Here is a 24,962-nt window from a genome sequence, read left to right as displayed (position 1 = left end):
ACTTTGATGATTTGAAAAAGTATACTGGATGGAAATCGCCGACAGTTTTTAAGCGACACTATTTAAAGTCCCTAGAATCTTTAAAATTTCCAGCAGTGGCAGCAGGAAACATAGTTTCTCCTGACACTGCCCAGTAGTTGTAGTTGAAGATCCAGATCTCCTTTCTACCTGCCTCATTTAACATTTCGTCCATCCTACCGTTGTGCTCTACACTTCGCCTTTAGCCTTAGCTGCTTATCATGATGGCTTATGGTGTGTCCCTTATTTTTTGCTAGAGTCACCCACAATTTTTGTATATATGTATAAACTTATCGAGTGTGGTCCCCTTATTTTTTATGCTAGGTTCCACACTCTCATCTTACAATGGTTTTGATACTTGGTAATTTTTCAATATTTGTGTATATGAAACTTATCGAGTGTGTTCCCCTTATTTTATTGCTAGGGTTCCACACACTCTCATCTAGTAATGTTTTGATACTTTGTAATATTTTATATATTTTATTAATTCCTTATATGTTTGTGAGTAAGTAATTACTATGGTTTAACTCACATTTAGAGATTAAGTGGACATGATTAGTTGTAAGTTTTGCATATATTTTCACAAAAGTCCCTTTTGGTGTTATTGTTTTATGTACACCACCTTATTCTCTAAATTATAATATTGTAGATTTAATTTTTAGTTTTTTATTGAGACCCTCTTTTATTTTCTTCAATCTTGTACTATTTCTCTGGTACTACATTTCACGCATCGACACGAACTGAGCCCAGAAAAAGGATTTTGACGTAGGAAAAATCTATTTCTGGGCGATGGGTTCGTGTCGCCCAGTGAAAATCCCAACACTGCCCTGCCCTGCTGCCCAAGATTGCCTGCTAACTTCAGGATGGCCACCAGAGGCGCGGCGATCGGCGTGGGCGTGGGGTGTCAGTGGTAGTAGTTGCTGCCTCGGCCTGTGGATCGGCTCTCTCGTTTGGGAGTTTTGATATAGGAGAATTCTAAATGGCAAGAAGTTCGTGGTAGTGGTCTCACTCGCCCCAGTTACCATACCGACACCCTTCTTTTATTTTGGGTGAGCGAGTCAGTTATACTGACATCTTCTTTGATTTGTTTTTTCTCTGGTATTTGTTAGCTCATTTACCTTAGAAATAATGAACTAAAGGATTATTTCACTGGGCGACACGAACCCATCGCCCAGAAATAGATTTTTCCTACGTCAAAATCCTTTTTTCGGGATAAATCTCCTTGGCTTCACAAAACCGAAGGTCAGAGGTTGAAAATAATATGCAGTTTGGATATTTCCCTAGTCACCTCATTAATTGGTATGAATGTCAAAGTCCTGTCCTTAAAAAATGGCATATTTCTCCCATATGAATGCAATATAGAACAACAGGTCCTCTGATAGCATTTCCAATGCAAGCAAAACAAAGAACTACGTACTTAAGAACACTGCATTTGGCAATTCCTCCAATTGTTTTTTCAGTAAAGGGAATGCACTATGTGTAAACCTGCAACTGGCAAGTCATCTGATGCCATATCAAATGACAGACTAAGAACTATTCACTAAAAACTGTAATTATGTGAAGTAATAACTGAAATACTGTAAAGTAAAGAGACTCCAAAAGATGGAATAAACAAGTGATAGAACTTAAATTTAGTTACTAATATCTATTAAGTTGATAAAAAGTTTGGCTCCCCGACATTCAAGAGAAAAAGAAATCTTACCTTAATATTTGAAGCTACCAATAGCAATTTTTTTGCATAAAATTCCTTGTTAGACAGTTGTAAGATAGCTCGCTTATACAAGTAATAATGTACACCACCCACTGAAAAGAAAGTGCAGGAGTAATTAATCATATGAAATCTTGTTAAAGTTTTTCATATTCTTCACCTGAAATTCTTTTAAAGATTTTTTTAGAAAATTTGTTGTATGGTGTGGGTTGAAATTAAGAACCTTATTAAACAAAGGATTTTGACGTAGGAAAAATCTATTTCTGGTGATTGGCTCGTGTCGCCCTATGAAAGGATCCTTAATATCATTCTTTCTAGGCAAAATTAATCTAAAATTACCAGAGAAAAACAAAATTAAGAAAATGTCAGTAAAACTGACTCGCTCACTCTATAAAAGGAAGTGTCGGTATGAGAATAGGGCGCGAGTGGGATCACTACCACGAGACATTCACCATTTAGACCTTCCAATCAAAATCCCCACTAGAGAGAGTGATAGCTAACGGGTGATGCGGCCGCTACTACTACTACTAGGGAGGACGCCACGGACAGCAGCGCCCCTAGCGGTCATCCTTAATCTATGAACATCTTGTCCTGCAGGGAGGGCAAACAAATACAGGGGGTGGGTTTCATAGGGCGACACGAGCCAATCACCCAGAAATAGATTTTTCCTACGTCCAAAATCCTTGTTTTTTCTGGGCTCAGCTCGTGTCGGCCTATGAAAGAGTACCAGAGAAACAGACAAGATGGGAAAAAGGACAAATGAAAATCAGTTGTAAAAAAGAGGGATATAATATAAGTGAATCAGGTATATTACAGAATACAAACTAAGTACTTAAAGCTAGCTTATTCTAAACAATGACATAAAAAGAAAGTCAATAATAAAGAAAAGTACTTAAAATTAACTTATATTAAACATAGTAATATACAATAATGCAATGCAATTTAACAAAATAGATTCACTTAAATAAGGTATTTACATAATATACAAACACATTGTGTCCTACCCTAGCATAAAAATAAGGGTAGGTACACTGAAGTACATTATAAGTACATAGTGTGGATGTCCCTAGCAAAAAAAATAAGGGACAATCCACCAATATGATCTCAGCGGCTAAGGCTAGAGTATCCGAATAGCATGGCGATAGGGTGAGGCAATGTTGGACGAGGTAGGTAGAAAGGAGACCTGGATCTATACTATGGCTACTATACAGTATCAGGAGAAACAATGTTTCCCGCTGCTACTGCAGAAAATTTTTAAAGATTCCAAGGACTTTAGGTAGTGACGTTTAAAGACTGTCGGGGATTTCCATCCAGTATACTTTTTAAGATCCTCGAAGTTCATATGTTGAAAGTAGTTAATTGAGGTGGCTACTCCCTGCATGTCATGTTGCTTTTGGAAATGAAATCAGGATTGGCTTGTTTAATGAAGTAAAGGATCTGTTGTCTAATTCCTTTTACTGATAAAGTACCACCTTTTTCTCTCATGAAGAGAGAACCTGAGGATCTTGAGAATGTGCGAGATAGAAAGGCTCTTAAAGTTGATACTGGGCAGAGAGAAGGATCTTGCGGAAGTGGGATGACTTTCCAAGGCGCCCACCTTGCAAGAGGATCCTCATTTTTAGCCAAAAAACTACGATCCGGAGCAAGCAGAACTTCTCCTGAGGGGAGGAATTCCACATGACCCACATCTCTGGATAGAGCCGACAGTTCTGAAATTCTAGCTCCTGAAGCTAGGCTTAATAAGAATAACGTCTTTCTAAGAAGCATTATGAATGTACAAGTCGAGTTGTCAGTATCTGATGCTAGTTGAGGACATCATTTAAGAACCATGAGACTGCAGTAGGCCTTTGAGAAGGTTTAAGTCTAGCACAGGCTTTAGGAATAGACGTAAAGTAAGATTCAGTTAGGTCTATCTGGAAACCCAACTGGAAGATCTTCTTCAAAGCCGATTTATGAGTAGTAATAGTGCTAGCTGCTAAACCTTTTTCAAACAAGGATCTGAAAAAAGGATATAGCTAAGTTAACTGTCATGGTTGTAGTGTTTGATTCTTTCAGGAAGGATGCTAATTTTTAACAGCTGAGTCATATTGTCTAATAGTTGACTCTCTCTTATCTGATTCTAGGAAGAGGATGTTTTGGTGGATCAATGTTAGCATCTTTGTTAGCCGCAAACTTCATGAAGTCCATAAAGTTAGGGTCTGAAGAATTCCTGAGGAAGCGAACACAGTCCTCATTGTACTGATTGTGACAGCTTGGGATTGGGAATCCGTTGAGGTCGGAGACCCAATTCCAGAAGCAGAGGATACCAGTTGCTCTTGGGCCAGTCTGGAGCAATCAGAGCTACTATTCCCTTGAAAGTCCTCAGCTTGCTCAAGACTTTCAAGAGAAGATTCACTGGAGGAAAGACATAAATTTTTCTCCACTGATTCCATCTAACGACAGGGCGTCCGTGGCATAAGCCAGAGGGTCCAGGTTGGGGGCACATAGCAAGGGAGCTTGTGATTTGCTTGTGAAGCGAAGAGATCCACTTGAGACCTGGGACTCTCCGGCGTATCCACTGGAATGACCTGTCGTCTAGGGACCATTCTGATTCCAGGGGGACTGACCGGGACAAAGCGTCTGCATCACATTTCTTACCCCCGCCAGGTGAGTGGCGGACAGATGCCATTTGTGTTTGTCTGCTAGTGCAAAGATGGCTATCATGACATGGTTCACATGTTTGGATTTGGACCCTCCTCTGTTGATGCAATGAACTACCACTGCACTGTCCAAACTAGTCTTAGATGAGACTTTTTCGGGGAAGAAGTCTCTTCAGGGTAAGAAATACTGCCATTGCCTCCAAGACGTTTATGTGGAGCTGGCGGAACTGAACTGACCAAGTCCCTTGAACTTGCTTGAATTGAGAATATCCCCCCCACCCGGACAGGGAGGCATCCGTGTGAATGGTTAACACTGGAAGGGGATATTGAAGGGGTACTAGTTTAGCCAGGTTCTTCACTTTTGTCCATGGACAGAGCTGATTGCGAAGGATCTGTGGAATTACTGACAACTTGTCGAGATTTGGCGTTTGCTCTCGATCGCCAAACTCGGTTTATATCTTTCAGCCTTGCTTTTCAGGAGGATGTCTGTCACTGAGGCAAACTGAAGAGAACCTAGGATTCTTTCCTGGCTTCTCCTTGATGTTTGTTTGCATTTGAGAAATTGTTTCACAGACTTGGCTATTTCTTTCCGTTTGACCACTGGAATTGACAGATTGTGGGAAGACAAATCCCATTGGATTCCTAGCCACTGAAAACGAGACTCTGGAGTAAGTCTGGATTTCGTCTTGTTTATCTGGAACCCCAGATGTTCCAGAAATTGAACTACCTTTTTCGTGGCTTTGAGACATTCCTCGACTGTTGGTGCCCAGATCAACCAATCGTACGAGAGGTATGCTGCTACCATTATCCCCTGAGTTCTCAATTGTTGAACCACCACTTCTGCTATTTTCGTGAATACCCTTGGGGCTACATTCAGACCGAAGGGCATCACTTTGAATGAGAATGTCTGATTTCCTAGTTTGAAGCCTAGGAATGGGCGGAAGTGCCTGGCTATAGGGATATGATAGTATGCGTCTGTAAGATCGATGGAGCATGTGACGGCTCACGAGGAAGTAAGGTCCTTACCTGCGAGATGGTAAGCATTTTGAACTTGTCGCAACGAATGAAAGAGTTTAGCCTTGACAAGTCTAAGATTACCCTTCTTTTTGTTGAGTCCTTTCTTTGGCACGCTGAATAAGCGACCTTGAAATTTTAGATGCTTGACTCTCGCAATAGCTCCTTTCTGAAGGAGTTCGCTCGCGTAATCTGTCAATTCCTTTGAAGGTTCCTGATAAATGATTTGATTGGAGGGGGATCTTTGATCAACTCCAACCCAATCCTTTGGACACTATGCTCTGTGCCCAATTGCTGAACCCCCACCTGTGGCGGAAGAGGAACAGCCTCCCTCCTACCTGGGGAGCCTCACTGTTGTTGGGCGGGTTTGACCTCCACGCCCTCCTCTGAACTGCCTACCCCTTGTCGCTCTTCCTGTGCCAACGCTGGCGAAAGTGGCCTCTCGCTCTGCTACCTCTCGACTGCCTATTAAAGGGAGGGTAAGCCTGACCTTCATACATAGGGTTGAAGGCCGGCGAGAGTGCGTAGGAGGTCGAGGGTTGCGACTGAGGAGACAACAGGAGGTTATGGGTTGGGTCTGTTTTGAGGTTGATGGTTGTCCCTGTTGGGTAACTGGGACGGCCTGAACAAACTGCTGTTGCTGCTGATAGTTTTTGGTAAGGCTGGAACATTTTACCAGACTTCTTTAGTTTCTACCAGCAGCGGGGGCGGATTCTTGTTTCCTCTTAGAGGGAGATACCCCACCTATTCTAAGGCTCTGGTTGAGCCTAGCAGCCTCATGGTGCAACCTCATTCACAGCGGACTCTGGGAAGAGGTCCGCCCCCACATGCTGGAAGCCAGGAGTCTATTAGGTTCGTGCTAATAGTGCATACCCTTGCAGAACGTGCTTTCGGCAGTTCCTCCTAGCTTGGAAGAAGTCGAAAGCATCCGTCTGAACTGTTTGAAGCTGAGACTTGGCCAGAATCTTAAATAGAGGTTCTGTGCCATACGATAGAGCCGCCATCCTCAGTGATAATTAGAGAGTTGAGGGTCTCCCAAACCTAGTTCGAGCATCGAACTCTGCCTGGATCAAGGTATCAGGCAGCCTTGGAAGCTTTTCGCCAAACTGGTCCATTGCAGAGTCTGGTTGAGCTTACCAAGCGTGAATGTGGCAGGCAAGTTCTCCCACAATTCTCCGAAGGCTGGAAAGAGCGGAGAAGTAGAATCCGCTTCCCTCAGCTGTGGCATGGGCTCATCCTTGAGGACTGCCTGAAGAGTCGCTTCCACTATTTTGGTAGCGAACGGAAGAGAAGCCTCCTCCTCCGTCGCAAAAATAGTGAAAGGACTTCTTGAAAGCCTGGAGCTTAGTGTTGGTACACTCCCAGTCCTCAAGGCAGTGAACCCATTCCCGCTGAGCGTGCTCTCTACTATAAAGCACGTTCTCTCTGGAGATCTTGTCCTCCTAGTGAGGGCCGCCACGGTCAGCCTAGCATATCCAATGAAAGGCTGAGTCAATCCCGGAGGATAAAACTCGAAGTCCTCAATCCTTCGAGTTCCACACTCCGGGACAGAGATCATACCGTCCTTGAATGGAGCGTAAGCGGCCACTCTCCATGGGTTATCCATGGAGAAGGCTGGTAGCGACTCATAAGGAGGTAGCTGGAGAATGCCAGCACCTGCTACTGGGGAGACTGGATGAGGAGCCTGAGCAAGCCCAGCTACTCGGTCCTCATTCTCTCTAACTCTGTTAGAGAGATCTTGGATGGACTGGCCCGACTGACTAAGGGTGTTCGACAGCTGTGCAAACATCTGTTCGAACTTGGTTCCGAGGGCGGAGACCTGCGAGCCTACCATCTCTCCTACCTGTTGCATCACCACTGCTGAGAAGGGCAGTGGGGATCAAAGGTGCTTGGTCCCGCTACTCCAACCGGCGTTGCCGGAGGGTGGATGCGGTGGAGGCCGGAGAAGGCATTGGCTCAGCAGGAGCGCGAGCCTTCTCCTTAGAAGCCTTGCTTCTAGAGCTCTTGGAGTATGAAGAGCTTGGCTTAGCCTTCACCGCGTCAGCATAGGAAGTCGAAGACTTCTTTACTGAAGAAGACGACGACGACTTCTTAGAAGTCGTCTTATGGAGGGTCTTCTGTTCTCTCTGTCCCTTCACCTTTGGGGGTACAGAGAGAGCGGGAGAGCGGGCAGGGATCTCAGATCCCGTAAAGCCTTGGAAAGAAGCAGTAGAAGGGACAGGAGAAGATCCAGGAGCGCCCAAGGAAAGACCTTGGGCGCCCGACACACCTACCTCAACCAACAAATCCTCCGCACCTACCGCCATAGGCTCAATATTTAGGTCCAAGGTTGCGACGTCTGGGACCGGCTCGTGCGTGGCCACGGCCCCGAACGACTGCTGCACCTCTTGCTGGATGGAGGCGATGAGAGGGGCTGCAGAGATAGGGTCAACGTATCCTGTTGATTTGCCGCCGGGGAAGATCTGAACGGCCAGCTTCTTATCCAAGATGTATGGCTGGCCCTTGGCGGCGTTCTTCCCGAAGCCGCCCACCCAAGCCTTCAGGGTTGCTAGGGCGACTTCCTTCACGGCGGCAGCCTGAAAGAGAAGGCGAAATGAAGCTTCTAGTGGCGGGGTTTAACAAGCTTATGACTAAGTGTTATTAGTAATACGATAAAGAAGTCTAAAATCGACTTACCCCCCCCACCAGCTGACTGACAAGGTCATAACAGATGGTGCAGGCTTCCGGGTGCCAGACGATCATGGCGTTGTGGGTCGTAGCACACGGGGCGTGAGTCCTGCACTCATCGTGGGCGCAGGGGTCGTACAGTGTCGCATTGCACCCTAGGACCTGACAGTTGGTAGCCTGTAAGTGGAAAGATACATAAGTATCAGGAGAACACTTACAGCCTAACAATTGCTCCGCTGCATGCCGGAGCGAGAAAGTTAGATTAAACCAGAGCCCCGCCATAATACGTGTGGTAACAAGGTGGTTGGAGTTTGTCCAAGGCTACGCCGGAGACAAGAGAAAGAATCCAACCAGGTGTGGTGGTAGAGATGAAACCACGACGGAAAACGACGGAGATGGTATACACATAGTTAGATAATACTAAAAATTCACCGTAAAATTAGGGTATATCCTTATATTATAACGAAATAAATATCAATCTTTTTCCCCGTCTACTAGAAGAGTGCCCGGGTATGAAGCAAGCTCTCCTCCGGTAGCGGGAAAAAAGGGGAAGGATATAGTAGGCAAGCAATAGACCACTAGTAGTGACCACCCCGCCCGCTGGCGGAGCCAGACGAACTATAACCAAAAGGTGCCCCGGGGCTGCGGCGGAGGCTCCGTTCGTTATAGTGGGGGAAAGGTGGGACTGAGCAATGGGGGGGGGGGGGGGGTGGGGGGGGGGGGGGGGGGGGGGGGGGGGGGTTCCCGGCGTAACGCGGCGGGAGAGAGAGGGGGGGGGTGGCCTACTCCTCCCCGTCCCAACAACTACCCGCTCGGTGACCGGTACCCGATACAAGTGGTCGCCCTATACCCCAGCTGGAAGAACCCCTGGCCTCCTCAGAGAAGGAGGGAGGAAGGCTACTGAGGTTGTCATGGCAACCAAGGGGTCCCCCAGACCCCTCCCTATACCTGGTAGGGAGGGAAGGGGAAGGGTAAGGTGCGATGGAACACGTGACCGCAAGTGGCCTAAGCCGCGATAGCAACACAACCGTGGAGGGCCACGTGAACCAGGTGTACCAATACATGGGACATGCACCTAGGCTAGCTAACACCCTAAATAGAACTAAAATTACATCGAAAAGGTGGAAAAGGACACTTTTAGTAAAGAAAAAGAAGCCCAGGAGGAGGCAAACTGTTCCGAGGAACAGTTGACTACTCGGAGCCAGCGATAGCCGATGAAGAGCAAGAGCCGGGATGCTGGGCCAGAAACACAGAATAGCCCTAAATACCAAACTAAGAGAAATGTAAACGGGCTGACCTAGCTAAAAAGGCAATGTAAAAAACGATGAACGTGATATAGTCAGCCCATAAGTACAAGAAGTCCCAGTATGGAAGACCGGGAATTCTTAACATGAGGCAGCATGGCGCCGCCACGAGTCGACCGGGAAACCGTATATGACCTATTAGAAGGAAAATACTGGTCCCTGGAAGACTAAAATACGGTAAAATACTACTTATGAGGCACTTAACTTAGCCGATGCGATGGCAGCCACTTCCATGATTGATAAGGGGGTAAATCCAAAGATATACAGCACAAGTGAAAAAAGCGTACAACGCGTACCGTCTAATGATTAAGGATGACCGCTAGGGCGCTGCTGTCCGTGGCATCCCTAGTAGTAGTAGGAGCGGCCGCATCACCCGATAGTATCAGCTCTCTCTAGTGGGGATTTTGATTGGAAGGTCTAAATGGTGAATGTCTCGTGGTAGTGATCCCACTCGCCCCTATTCTCATACCGACACTTCTTTTATAGAGTGAGCGAGTCAGTTTTACTGACATTTTCTTAATTTTGTTTTTCTCTGGTAATGTTTAGATTAATTTGCCTAGAAAGAATGATATTAAGGATCCTTTCATAGGCCGACACGAGCTGAGCCCAGAAAAGTATTGTTAGTGCCAAGTTATATTTTCCACACACTGGGGTTTGCTTGTATGGCATACTCACAATTATTTATGGGTTAATACAAATGCTGCAAGTTCAAAGGTCATGGCAGATTTAAGGTAAATTACTCCACAATTCTGTACATACAGTACTTTAACAAAATGTTTCCTGTTTTTATCTGCATCTCTCCTATTCTTGTACTTCTATGCTTTTGTAATATTATAATAGACTAATCACTACATTTGGTTCAGCAATCTTCTGTGGCACATGCTTTACCAATATAAGAACAACCCTTCTTTGTTCATATGAAGAACAAACCCTTGGTCATAACAGTAGGATAATCCTCTTGTGCCAGCTGGGAACTGGTTAAAAACAATCAAAGATTGTAAAGCAAGGAATCTGTGGCATCTGGCAACTCCTGCGTATACAAGGTGGAAACTGGTCATTGACCAAGGACAGTATCTTGTGATGTGTTAGTCTTTCTTTGACTGTCTTGGAGAGTGGTCACTTTTGCTCTCCTTCCAAGCTGGTTGCTTTGTCGGCCCATTTTCTTGAAGTTTTGAAGAGTTTTGGGGGTTCATGCCTGAGTTATGATGTTAATCACACCAGTGGATGGGGGACTGTGGCTTTCAAACTTATCCTGGAATTCATGGGTAAGAACAAGAATCCCTCTGAGCATGATGATAGATATGCCTCGTTTTCCATTCTCTCAGTGAACGACTTTGTGGGCAATGTTCCGCAAGAGCTCTTGCTTTGTCCCATTAGAGCACTACGATGCTATTTGAAAAGGACTCGTCACCTGAGACCTAGGTGCTATGTACTTTTTGTTAGCATTGGTGGGTCCAGAAGGGAAGTGTCCAAGAACACTATTTCATTCTGGTTGCAAGAGATGACACTGAGTCTGTGCAGGCTAGAGCACATGACATCAGAGGTTTAAGTTCTTCTCTGGCATTTAAGAAAAACTTGTCTGTTCATAGAATTTTGAACTCTGATTCTTGAATGCGCCAGTCCACGTTCACTTCCTTTTACCTGAAGGACATTGCCCACTGGTCTTTGGACACTTTTTCCTTGGGTCCAGTGGTGGCTGCCAAACAAGTTGTGTAATTCACCCGGCGCCCTTGGCAGGCGATTTGTATCTTACTTTAGATGAGTTGTGTGGGAAGAATATAGAATGGAGTTGAGGCTTGGCTGGTCTCTTTCTTTCTCTTTGTTCATTTCTTCTTCCTACAGGCGGATCGAAGAATATACAGTCATAGGCTGGAACTGGTCTGATACAGGTGAGTAGGGTGGTCTTACTGGTGGTGGTTTTTGCATTGTGACTATACAGTAGTCAAATGTGCTAGTCAGTAGCAAGAGCTCCTCTCTCTAGCAAGGGGAGTGAGGAGGTAGCAAACCCCTGTGGCTTATATATGGTTTGTTACTTGAACAGAGTTTTCTTTTGTTCCTGGAATGGAATGAATCTGCCCATGTATCATTGTACGTATTTTAATGCAGACAGCTGAGTTTTTTATATATTCAATTGTCTATTCTCTCACAGGCTTAAGACCCCTTCCTTAGAACTCGTTCTTCTAGGAAGGGTGGTCAGGTGGGTTACCTCCCAGCCGATTAGGATACTTGTACTGCCCTCCAAGTGTAAGTCTATTCTATTGTTAAGACTGAGGGTTTGTTCCACATAGAACAAATGACAAATTTTAAATTAATTTTTATTTTTCATAGCTAACAAACCTGAGGTCTTAACATTTACTGCCCACCTCTAGCCGCCCCCTCTCTCTCTCTTTGGCTGGGTTGTGGGAAAGACTAATGCGTCACGAGATATTGTGTTTGGTCGATGACCAGATTCCACCTTGTATACTCAGGAGTTGCCAGATGCCACAGATTCCTTGCTTTACATCTTTGATTGTTTTTAACCAGTTTCCAGCTGGTGCGAGATTATCCTATTGTTAAGACCTCAGGTTTGTTAGCTATGAAAAATACAAATTGATTTAAAATTTGTCATATTTTCTTTGTTTTCTCAGACTCTTGAGTTAGCCTGCAGCTCAGAGCTTATAGCTGTATGAATGTTTCAGTAAGTTTCAAATAAAATGAATGTTTCAGTAAGTTTCAAGTAAATAATAATCAATGCAAACAAATCTAGTGCATACATCTCAACCACACTCTGAAATCATGTCATGCTTTTTTTTTGTTACTCTTCTGTGTAGGTTAAATACCAAGCACAGTATCATTGCTTTTGTTGTTAAGACAGATTTTGTAGCTGTTCATATTTTTATCATTTAAAATATTTTTATTTATGCTCACTTAGTTTATTAATAAAATCTGTTCCAACAAACCTGTTTGAAGTTATGTACTTATGGAAATTTCTAGTGATTTCAACTGCGTATGCAGCCTATAATAACTTGCAGGGTGAGTTTATATCCAATGTAAAAGGAAAGGGAAACAGTACAGTGTACTGCCAAAGTGAGTAAAATATATGAAAGCTGGCACTGCTATTATACTAAAGTAAGTATGTACAAGGGGATTACAACCATAGCATTTTACTTAAAAGCAATAGCTTTATGATGTGTCATAGATATACTGAAAACAGATGATAACAAAGGAATAAGTCTTAACTAAAGATCAGTTTATTGGAGCATGAGAGTTACGAACAAGAAGTCAGTCAATATATGTTGGATACAAGCTCTGATCTCAGTGCAGGCAAGCTCTTTGTGCAATGACTCTTATTTCTTCAGTATAACCATCATCTACTAAGCATGATATCATCTTACTTAACTATTCTTCTATCAGTATCCTATTCTAAGGACACTTACCAACTCTTTGTACTGTGAAAAGTGCAACCATCCCAGGTGCCCAAATATAAACCTTGGGCTTCTGCCACTGCTGTTCCAAAGACCAAGAATGGAACCCTAGAGAAAGACCTAGGTACATGACTGCTACAATAATGCACCACTGGAATTTATGCACCAGTTCTCCAACCAATCCAGCCTAGAAACATACAATAAAATTAACTAAAGACTGCATGAATGACATGGATGAAGTTTGAAGATGATTCTACACTTCATGAAAAGAAACCCATTACTTTTACAAATGCATAACATGTTGGACTCTCGTGTAAAGACACTTAAGTAATTGGTTACGAGTAAAGCAAGGCAGTAAATTTGAAAACTTTTCACCTGCCAAAAGGTTCAACTTCTTTAATCTTATCAAATCAGAGGAACCAAGAAAAGATCAAGTCAAGTAACAGGCTGGTATTTTTAAAAACTTGAATTTACTTATACATTTTTTTTATGGTCACAGCAATCAGCACTCTATCTCATTTATTTAAGCCGAGTATATGGTAGTTAAGTTTTAATTCATTGGCCTGGTTAGGGGGTGTGCCTATGCCATAAGTCCCCATTTTAAAGTGGTAAGTGCTTATACCTTCCGTATGATTGAGGGGATTTGCTTCAAAGTTTTGGCGCTTATTCTTCAACTTATGAAATTTTGCAGAGAATTAGTTAGATATTAGAGTTCTAAGTTAATTTTTTTTGCATTTGAAAAAATCATGATGTCAAATATTCATCATGCTGTAGGTCATCAACAGAATTTTGGGATGGTGTTATCAAAGGCAATGGGGTATCAGGGACAGTCTGAGGGTCGGCAACAGGTATTTAGGTGTCTCGTAGGTCGGGAACATGCCGTAGTCATTGGGTCGATACGGTATTTCTTAAGTTTTTCTTCTTTTTCACGAGTAATGTCATCAGGGGGCAGCTTCTGATTGGCTGCCCTCTTCGTGGGCGGAGCCTCATCCTTGTCAGTGATGGTGGAGGTCCCATCGAAGGGCGTGCTACTAGGTTGTCCTCAGGGAGGGAGCCTGAGCTTCGATCACCCTCAGGGTTATTAGGGATGCCCTCAGGGTGAGAGCTAATGCTTCCATCATCCTCAGGATCCCTCTGGTGCAATGGTTGTTGTGAGGCATTGTCTGCTGCTCTCCTGACAGCGGTGGGGAGGAGGAAGGTCTCTTGTGTGACGTTCATACTGGGCTTCTCCCTCCCCATGTGTAGCGCTTCTAAGATTCGCAAATGATGCAGATCGGGTGCTTGGTCAATAATCTCAAAGTTACCGACGATGTCGCAGCGGCGGATTCTTTTATCATTTACAGTCCTTGCACAATTAAATATCCTTCCTTCCTGCGCGCGACAGGAGATCCTCTTAGAGAGGTGCATTGCGTCATCCCGATGTAAGTTCCAAGACATCCTCAGATTGGTCACGTATATCGGTAGATGACGTTCATCTTCTTCAAAGGATCCTGCGACTGTGCGGGGTTATTCTTTATAATAAGGATGCATGTCTTCTTACTCTAATAGAATATGATCAAGTTGATCAAGGGAACCTCCATCAGTGATATAAAGAAGACAAGCGAGCCCTACGGGAAATAATCAAGAACCACGTTTCCCTGACTGACAACAGCAAACAGGTCAACTTGATCATATTCTATAAAAGTAAGAAGACATGCATCCTTATTATAAAGAATAACCCCACACCATTGCAGGATCCCTTGAAGAAGACGAACGTCACCTACAGATATACGTACCCAATCTGAGGATGCCTCAGAACTTACATTGGGATGATGTTAATGTGCTTCTCCCAGAGGATCTCCTGTTATGTGCAGGAAGGAGCAATATTCAACCATGCAAGGACTGCACATGACATGATAAAAGAATCTGCCGCTGTGACATCGTTAGTAACTTTGAGATTATTGACCAAGCACCCGATCTATGTCGTTTGCGAATCTTAGAAGTGCTGCACATCGGGAGGGAGAAGCCCAGTATGAATGTCACACAGGAGACCTACCTCTATCCCACTGCCGTTAGGAGAGCAGCAGACAATACCTCACAATGACCACTACACCAGAGGGATCCTGAGGATGATAAAAGCATTAGCTCTCATCCTGAGGACGACCTAGTAGCATGCCCTTCGATGGGACCTCCACCATCACCGATAAGGATGAGGCTCCGCCCATGAAGAGGGCAGCCAATCAGAAGCCGCCCCCCTGATGACATTGCTCTTGACGCCACAGGTATTGCCAAATGAAAAGTCAGGTAACGGACTCCTCAAGCCACTTGAATGCAATAAATAGCGTGAATCCATCTGAAACATATCAATGCACCTAGCGATCCTGTCCCGATGATGGCCAAATGAGGTTGCTGAAACATATAGATGCCTATAGGAAAAACCAGAAAAGAAGAAAAACGTTAGAAGTACCGGATCAACCCCTGACCACTATGGCCTGTTCCCGACCTATGAGACACACCTAAATACCCGATGCCAACCCCAAGCCTATCTCTGATACCCCGTCATCTTTGATAACACCAGCCTGAAATTCTGTTGATGACCTACAGCATGATGAATATTGGACAGCTGCTTAGTAATACGTGCCAGAAAGACAAATCATAAGGAGAATTGAAAGAATTTTGTATAAAATCAATTTGTGAATTCTGCCATCGTTTTTAATAAAAGATTACATATTTTATAATAACTACAAGACTCTGCCAGTTAGAAGGCCGATTTTTACACTAAAACTATTTTGGCATATAAAAAATATTCCTTGAAATTTATAATGTAATAAAGTGAACAGAAATGTGATTTCTTGATTTCTACATTGTACCTAAAATTCACATTTCTATTTTTATGTAATGTTTGCAAATGAATTGGAAAATTTGACAGTTAGAATGCTGATTTTTGCATTAAAACTATTTTGTCATACAAGAAATATGCCCAGAAATTTACAATGTAATGAAGTAAATAAAAATGTGATTTCTTGATTTCTACATTGTACCACAAAAATTTGCATTTAAGTCTTTATTTTTATGTAATGTTTACAAATGAATTTGAAAGTTTTAACAGCTAGAAGGTTGACTTTTGCACTAAAACTTGTTTGTCATAGAAGAAATATGCCCTGAAATTTACAATGTAATCAACTGAATAGAAATGTGTTTTCTTGATTTCTATATTTTACCTAAAATTTGCATTTATATTTTTATGTAACATTTTCAAATGAATTTGAAACTAACAGTTAGAAGGCTGATTTTTGCACTAAAACTACGCACAGTGTCATACAAGAAACATTCCTTGAAATTTACAATATAATCAAGTGAACAGAAATGTGACTTATACATTTTACCTAAAATTCACATCTACATTTTCGTGTAAAATTTGTAAATGAACCCTCCAACTATGATAAACGGTACAACAAAGGTCAGGAAATGAATGCAATTACATTTATAAAAGAAAAAATTATAGAATTCAAAATAAGTTCACAATTATAAATGTTACACAAATACACTTTATATATAACATATACACACATATTTTACAGGCAGTCCCTGGTTATCGGCAGAGGTTCCATTCTCGGCGGGTTGCTGATAAGCGAATACATACCACCATTAACCGAAACCCTGATTTATGGCACGGAGTTTCGGTTAATGGCACCGTTAACTGGTTAATGGCGCCTCTGTTAGGTATGCTATGGCACCATAACTATTATCGGTACCTTATGGAGCTGATACAGAATCTTGGCCCAATATGGCATCATAAATCAGTGATTAAGAGCCATAAAACTGGATCACCATAAACTGAGTCCGCTGATAACCAGGGACTGCCTATATTACTGTATCTATTAAAAGAAAAATATGCATATATATCCAGCTCCTTGACTTTTTTCCAGTGGGTAAGAATCTACCTGGGAAACCATAACAAATCTAAGTGACCAAGTCATTACAAAACAAAAGTATTAACAAACATCAGTTAAAAATGTGCATTGTCCAAATAAATTCCAAATTCCCCAAAGTAAAAAACCAATATGGTGAGAAGTAGTTCTCCCACGGTTGTTCAGTTTTCATGGCAGCATTATAAGGCATATCATGAGAGTGAGAGGTGTCTACAAATGAAACTGTCAGTACACTGGCTTCATCTATGCCAAAAATACGTAAGGACTAGACAAAACAATACCATTATGTAATATGAATAGGTACCCATAAAAGATGGAGACAAGATTAGTGAAAATTATATACTACAGTGCACTACTGGCAGAAAATCTGCAGCCAAATGATATTGGAACTCTGCCTGGTAGCAGGCTATAAGGTAAAGCTATCATAGATCCCTTTACCTAAAGATGAAATATAAGTGTGGTTGTTTAATGATTGAGTGTGTGCATTCTCTGTTGGTAATTACACCACTCAAATAATGCAGTAATGCTTTTCACTAATGTGGCTTTCCTCTACCAGCATAAAAAAGCAGGTTTAGAATGATGGGTTGTTATTTTGTATCAATGCATATATGAAGTACCATATGCCCGTATTTTGGATTTTAGGTTCAGTTTAAACAGAATAAATTTACAAAATCACACATTTCCATCAACAGTCTTTTGATACAAATTCAAAAACACAAAGTACTAAGCTGCTAGTTACCTCATTACTTCATAATTTTGACCTCTCAATAAACAATAATTCCTTTAGGTCATCTCTAAGGTCTACATGTGACAGAATCTGGTTAAGAAAGATGAGGTTATAATTTCAATGTTACATACCTGGGAGAGAGATGTTGAGAACAAGGCCAAAAAGAATAAGATGAGAGAAAAAACCAGGCATACATCTTGAATTCTGTAATAAAAAAAACAGAAACTTAAGAATTAAATATTTAGCTGATAACTAAAGGATAGTTCACTTAATGGACTCATTAGGCTTATGGTTATTAGATTTCCTAGTCATAAGTAGAGTATATTTAATAATATCACGACTTGTTACTATTTATGCTGTATTATTAGTTTTTGAAAGATTGCATACAGAAAAATTACTCTAAAAGAAAAATAAAGCTTTTCCAAATCACCACCTCAACAAAAAAAATTTTCTTACAAACTATAACTTGAAATTAGTTGCTTAAATGAATACGTATCTCAGAACTCATGGAAAAGAATAATATGTATAGGATATAGCAACCAGATGTGAGAATATTGAGCAGACTCCTCGTCTTCAGTTTTGTATCACAAAAGACAAAAATCTTGGAAACCAGTACTAGTAACATATAGGTGTCCTTGTTTTGCCAAGTTAACCTATTTTCTTCGGGTATCATTGTGTCAGCACAATGTGATGTCGCATGACATGTTAAACAGTCCCAGTGGCTCCATGGGTTTCAAGTGTTGGCTGACCATGATAAGAAATCCCTGGTCTATCTGCTCATGCCTTGCTACTTGGTACTGTTTTAAAAGGATTGCATACTTGTTAATGTGTCATGATTTATGTTCAAGTGCAGCACAGCACCTCCCATAACTCAGCCCCAATTGTGTCCTTCCCACTGCCATATACAGTCCGCCTCAATTGTGTGCACTTCAGTTTCTTGGGTGCATTAAGATCCTCATTAGGATTAGTGGGTAGCAGTGGTAAATCTAGAAATCTTCCATGGGGACACTCAGGATTATCATATATAATAATACCCCAAGCTTATGTGAGGTTAGATTCCAGACCCCCTCATGCAAGGGAAATTTTTGTTTAAGTTTGGAACGGTCTCTTAAAATGCTTACGCCTGCTCCTTATAACCCTCTTCTAATGATTTAGCTGAAAGACCAGTTAAAACTTTCAAAGAGGGTTACAGTGAATTTAGGGAAGGAGATATAAATACAAGAATGTGTATGTTTTTGCATAATTACAGAAGAAATGCACATTCTTCCACAGGGAAATCTCCAGCTGAATTGATGTTGGTAGAAATTTCAGAGGATTGATTGAAAGTATAAAACCTCAGGAAAAGAAGGAAAAAACTGAAAAATTAGTGTAAATTTGAAAAATCTAAATATAATGTACTAGATATATAATGTGCTAAATATAATGTACTAGATTTGTAAGAAATTATGGTAGTGGAAATACTTGGGTAGAAGGTAAAATCACTGAAGTTCTGGGTATTTGCAATTATAAAGTGCAACTTAACTTAAGGATTTTGGAAATGTAGTATGGAAAAAAACATGGGAACCAATTGATGCCAAGATTTACCGTTAGTTCAGAAGATTGTGTGTTGTTGATCATAGGTATGCTGAATCTTGTGGATTATTTTTACCTTGTAATTCAAGTGATGTAAATATAAAGATAATGTTGAGAGGAAGGTGTCTTGAGGGTAGCACTGATGAGCTGTACATGCAGAAGCTAACTCCTCAACGGATTCTAATTTTGGGATGTAATATTACCAGAACCAGTTCTTTTACGCAGATCTGGTCGGGTAGTGAAACCACCTGATAGATTGGGCTTATAGTCCAGATACTCCATAGAGAACAAGTTGATATTGTTGGTATTTCTTGAAGGGAGTATTTTCTCTCTTGGGATAGGAATTGATAAATTATAATATTTACTCATATAATTATGAATAGATTGTATTAAATTAAAGATGTTCAGTTTTGTTATTTTTCCATTACTGCAAGTTGTATGTGGAGTCCTCGCATTAGCAGAAGGAATGAGGCAATCACAGTCTCCTTCCAAGCAGGGCCCATCGACATCCTCCCTTAAGTCTCTTAAGTTTGCTCCCTTTGACTCTCATCCAGGCTCTTTTTGATAGGGATAGAGTTGAAAGTGTGTTTTTCGAGAAGTATGGCCTTGTTGAGCTTCTGATAGCCAAGAAGAGACGTCATAGATTGCCTTCCTTGTCTTTGTCTTCTGCCTCTTCTTTGTCCTTCTCTTTATCTTCTGTTTTGCCCATCCTTGTCGTACATTAGAGGAAGAAGGATTTCATTGTCCTTCTAGGAATAAGTTTTGCAGGCATTCTTTGGACCATTGCTCCTCTTCTCCTTCTCCTGATACCTACTTGGCCATCCATGCACGTCTGTGTGTCTCCTGCCTTAAACCAGTTTCTCAACCTACTAGGTACACAGAAAAGGTATCGAATGTCCAACAAGTCTGTAGGAAGGATGTTAATGTTCCAGTTAAGAAGTCGATGGTGAAGCAACTTTCACAGGACAGAGACCTTAATCACACACTTTCAAGTTCACATTCTCCTGGGAGGGATAGCGAGTGGCACTCTTGCTCACACGTTCATGACTCTAGGTCACATGGCTGTGGCCATCTTTCCTGTCACAACAGCCCAACACCCAATCATGATTATCCACACTCTCGCTCTCTTGGCAGTAACCATTCTTCACAGCAAGTCAGTTCAGCACACAGCCGTGACTGTTCCTCAAGGAATGACAGCCCAGTAAACGGCCGTGACCATGCCTCAAGAAACAACAGCCCAGCGAACAGTGGTGACCATGTCCCCGTTCCCTATCTCATGGCTGTGGCCATTTCAAGAAAGAATGGTAATGATTCACAGCAGAGGAAAGAAAGAAAATGCTTAGAAAACTAAATGGATGAACAAACAAAAACCAATAAGAAAAACAAAACAGAAATTAAAGTGAAAATAAACAAATAATGGAACTAAGGAGGCTGTGTTGTTTATGCACTCTGTAAATCTATCGAGTAAGGAAAATAACTAAGTGAAGAATGCTGACATAGCAGAGGAACTCTTGACAATACGACATCATAGGAAATCTAGAGAGAGTATAAAATGAAAAATGAACAAATCCAACGACCATCAGGAACACATAGAAAGCAATTTACTAAAAAGAGCAGGTGTATATAAAAACCTTAGAAAGAGATGGGGATTGCTTTAGCTAGAACGCTTACATAATAAACTAATGCTTCTGCCGAATCTGTCTTGTTTGGTATTAAATAAAAAAGCAAATATTGTCTAGCTTTTTACAATGATAAATTCATACAGTAGTCTATCATAAATGCAGTGTCCTGAGTGTAGGCAAAAAGTATACATATGTGAAACATGAATATGGTATCAATTTGTTCATGCAGTAGACTGTAGTACACTATGAAAAAAGGAGATACAGTACATAGATACTTACATGTATATCAGGAGAGTAATCAATGTATCATGATAAAATAGAAGGAAGAGAGAATTACAGATGAGATCAGCTAGTAGCAGTCCAAAAGAAGTCCCACTCAACCACCTGTACCGACCCACACTGGCCCGTGACATTCTGAATGAACCTGAAATACAAGATTATTGAGCTAAATTTTTGGAGTTCTTGGGTATACATTATAAACTCCAATTTTTATTTATTGTATGCTGTTTCATAAATATTTTGAATCCTCAGCTTCACTAACATACTACGTAATTAATTAGAATTCATTATAATTTGTAATGCAGTAGTTTACAAGTGAGACATCATGCCCTACATGAATGGAACTATGGTAGCCAAAAGAACAGTGGGGCAAACCTGAGAGGTGCACTCAATAAAGGACAATTGGGACACTGGGTGATTCCCTGCAGTCATTCAGCCTATAGTATCTGATTCTGATGGCATTGCAAAAATACCTCTCCAACTCTGCTTGCATCGATTCAGTGGGAAAAGAATCCAAAGCAGACAAAGAAGGACCTTCTACCAATAAGAGGGAAAAGCCATAGTAGACTACATGATGAGTGTTTAGAGTGAACCCTATCACCAGTTCATAGATGAACACATATGAACACATGTATACTCAGAACAGAGGCTGACTCTGCTGCGTGATTGAGGCCATGCTCATTATGGTTCAGGGACTGATGATGAGCCCAGCCTAGCATATACCAAGCTAGCTCTAAGGAATTAACTTGGCCAAGGAAGTACTACACACACTTCTTTCCCTGGTTCCAGAGAGTTGCCAACATGAGAAGTATATCTAACTTGGTCCTCCTCTCTTTACAATGCCCATAGGTGTTCTGGAACACACCAGGGACTGGGTACAAGCAGGGAATGGTCATGGAATATGGTAAAGTGATGGCTGTGACAAGACTTCTTAGCATTTTGCAGAGATCTGCCTCCAGGGCCTTCTGTGCTTCCACCAATCCTCAGATGGGGAAGGCAAGAAGGAGGAGGCAAATTTAGGGTGAGTGGGGATCCATTGGCGAGGCAAAACTAGCCAGGTAGGTTTTAGGTTAGGTCTGGTTTTGGGGACTGAGCGCTCTAGGTCAGGCTGGGTTGTAGGGTATTATTATTATACAGTAGATGAAATCTAGTCATAAGGAATAAGCCAACTTAAAATTCAAGCTTCCAGAGAATATGGTGTTCATTAGGAAGAAGTAAGAGGAGGGTGAAGGGAAATACAGAAACAGATCTCGCTTATTGAAAAGAAAAAAATAAATTACGTAATGCATAAAAATGTATTAAAATGCAATGAGAACAGTATCAGGTTAGTAATGCATTGTATATTCACTTGAACTTCTGAAGTTCCAATTGCACAACATCCACTGGGAAACTGTTCAGGAGTCCAATGTTGTGAGGAATAAAGGACCTCTGGAACGGAGAAGTTCACCAGCGAGGCACATTTACTGCATATTGGTGCTGCCGTTCAGTGAATCTAATTGCTTTTGGCAGTTAAGGGGATCAGGGATCAATTGCGAATGTGAAAGAACTTTATTAAAAAACATGTTGCAATGATTTTACCACTTATATATATCTGAGGCCTTATGAACAATACCTACCATTTGTGTGGGATTTTCTGAAACATTTGTTAGATGTTTCTCAAAATTTCATTGCGAGTCAAAAGTTGAACTTAGTGTTAAGGCCTTATAGGAAACAATACTAATTCATAGCTTATATTGAGTTAAGTTTAGGAAACCCTAGGTTACTTGATGCATAAATTAGAGAGTTAAATTGTCATGCATCCCTTTATAATTCACTAGGTGATGTGATTGAGGGTACTCTGGGTTAGGCTGGTATGGGGAGGGGAATCAAAGGTCCAAAGGGATGCTCAGACCTATCATCCCAAGTTAGGTTATGTTTTTATTATCAGGGTCAGAGTGTGCTAATTATGCACACATCAGTGTAGGCCTGTCCATAATTCTCCAGCTAGGATAATTTGACATCTTGAGCTTTGTTTCATGTAGCTATATCGTTTTTAACAATTCTCATTGGTTGGGTATTTCTAGAGCAACGGGACTAATTTGGGTAGTTTGCAGAACAGCATTACCTCCCAGCAGAAGCTTAGTCCATTATCTCCAATGTTTAGTGTTACTTTAGGTAGTCCAGGGTGGTGAAGCCCCCCAGCCAGGTCAGGGCACGGCACCCTAAATTAGGTTAGAGGACTTGACATTCTGGGGAAGGTTGGGTTTGTTTTCATTTGTGGATCCTGTTCCCGGCATTTTTCACTCACTGTTAACTTCACTTATTAGGATCATCTCTTACCCCCCCCAAAAAAAAAACAACAACAAACTGCAGTCCACCATGGGCTAATTGGTGCGGGACTAGGCCCTTCTACCCTCATGGGTAGGACCAATAAGAGATAAGAGTGAGTGAAAAGAGGTTGTTGGTTGATTTTAGCCTAGGGTAAGCTGGCTTTTGTCACCAGCATGGGCCCCGACCCTATGCCTCACAGTAGCCTATCCTATAAGTAGATGCGTATGATATGCAAGGGTATTTAAGGCCAGGTGTGTAGTACTAGGTCTTGCAATTCAAAAAATGAAGAATGCAGGGGTGGGTTACCAGCAATACTAAAGTTCAAAAACTGATAAAACATATGATAAGCAGTCAGAAAACTATACAGTTCATGTCTTTAGCCAAGAAATAATCTTAATGTGTAATTACCTCAATACTTCAGCTGAAACATTGCCTAAAAGAACACATAACTCCCACTGCCAACACTAAAGTTTCAAAGTTGTCAGATTTATAAAAGGAATGTCAACAAAACAATAGATATGTGAAAAACATCCTACAATTTCATATCTAGCCTGTTGTCCGCCATATTTGTAAGAGTCATGAGTTAAGTAAAGTTGAAAAACTACTTGGAAAACTATTATAAAGAATGAAAATTAAAGAAAAAATATATATATGAATGAGAAATATAGAATTAAAAACTTAGTAGTTGGAAAATCAGGAGCTAAAAAGATGGTAACTTTTGGTGAAGGTGCTCAGACATCTTCAAACCTAACTCCTCTTCCCCCCCCCCCAAAAAAAAAAAAAGAATTGGTCATCATTATCCTCATTTACTTTTTGGATTCGTTTTATCCAAGGTCTAATGAAAACTTGTAGTCTTTAAGCATTGTTCCTATCAGCTCTCATATTGTCCTTACACTGGCCACAAATATTTTGATAGTTTTCTTAAATGAATTGTGTTTTGTGTGTCTGCTGTTTTTTAATGGACACCTTGTCTTCTTGAATATGTAAATTTTTCTCTTTTCATTTCTTGAGGAATTCTACTGAATGGTCTGGATGTCATTGGTATAAGGTTCTTTTCTTGACGTGAGTATGCTTTATTACAGTTGTCTATGCTTCTAAGTGTATTTATGATTTCTGGTGATATCGTTCTGTAAGAATTCTTTCACAATTTTTAGGATTTTATGCTTTATCGAAATTCACATTAAAAAACAAAATTCAAAACTGATCCATGCATTAGTGAATAACCAGTGAAGCGTAGGATGATTGAGATCCTATCCCATAGGGGGTTTGTTATTAATGCAGGTACACTGTTGACTAATCCTTGTAACTTTTTCCTTAAATAATTTTGGAGACTGTCAGAGAGTGATACAGGAGTCTAGTCTTGGTTATGTACAGGCATTTAAATGTTTCCATATTTGTATGCGGTAGGTATTTACTTTATTTACTTTATGAAGGACTTGCTATCACTGAAGTCTATACTGCCATACATATAAATTTTGTACATGAACTTCCCTGTCAGATATATACTTAGCTATAGTCTCCGATGTTCCCGACAGAATTTCAAATCTCGCGGCACACGCGACAGGTAGGTCAGGTGGTCTACCTTACCTGCCGCTGGGTGGCGGGTGTACGAACCAATCCCCCTTGCTTGTCAGATTTTTCTCTGTCGCGGGAACGATAACAACTGTTGTCGGTTCCTCTCGATAGTTTTTCGATTCTCGCTTGCCTGGAGTTAATTTGGACTTCTTTTGGTGACGTATTCGCTTTGTTTGGCTTGGCATACGCTAATTGTGGACCGTTTTGATTTT

General features: G+C 41.3%; 1 protein-coding gene across 1 annotated transcript in view; it reads right to left on the bottom strand.

The window, feature by feature from the left end:
- The window catches only part of LOC135199624 (transmembrane protein 138-like), a 36,648-nt gene extending 12,916 nt beyond the window's left edge, over window positions 1–23,732 (bottom strand). Inside the window, exons 1-5 of the mRNA XM_064227782.1 lie at window positions 23,584–23,732; window positions 20,866–21,010; window positions 17,524–17,596; window positions 12,767–12,941; window positions 1,721–1,821 (exon numbers count right to left, since the gene is read on the bottom strand). Of these exons, the coding sequence (XP_064083852.1) occupies window positions 1,721–1,821; window positions 12,767–12,941; window positions 17,524–17,596; window positions 20,866–20,999 (483 nt within the window). The 5' untranslated portion in view covers window positions 21,000–21,010; window positions 23,584–23,732. The remainder of the gene's footprint in view (window positions 1–1,720; window positions 1,822–12,766; window positions 12,942–17,523; window positions 17,597–20,865; window positions 21,011–23,583) is intronic.
- Window positions 23,733–24,962: the final 1,230 nt, after the last annotated feature.

This window comes from Macrobrachium nipponense, chromosome 26, assembly GCF_015104395.2.
Source record: "Macrobrachium nipponense isolate FS-2020 chromosome 26, ASM1510439v2, whole genome shotgun sequence".
NCBI classification, from domain to species: Eukaryota; Metazoa; Arthropoda; class Malacostraca; order Decapoda; family Palaemonidae; genus Macrobrachium; species Macrobrachium nipponense.
The sequence above is the reverse complement of the archived record's forward strand: the minus strand, read 5'-3'. Positions and strand labels throughout refer to the sequence as shown.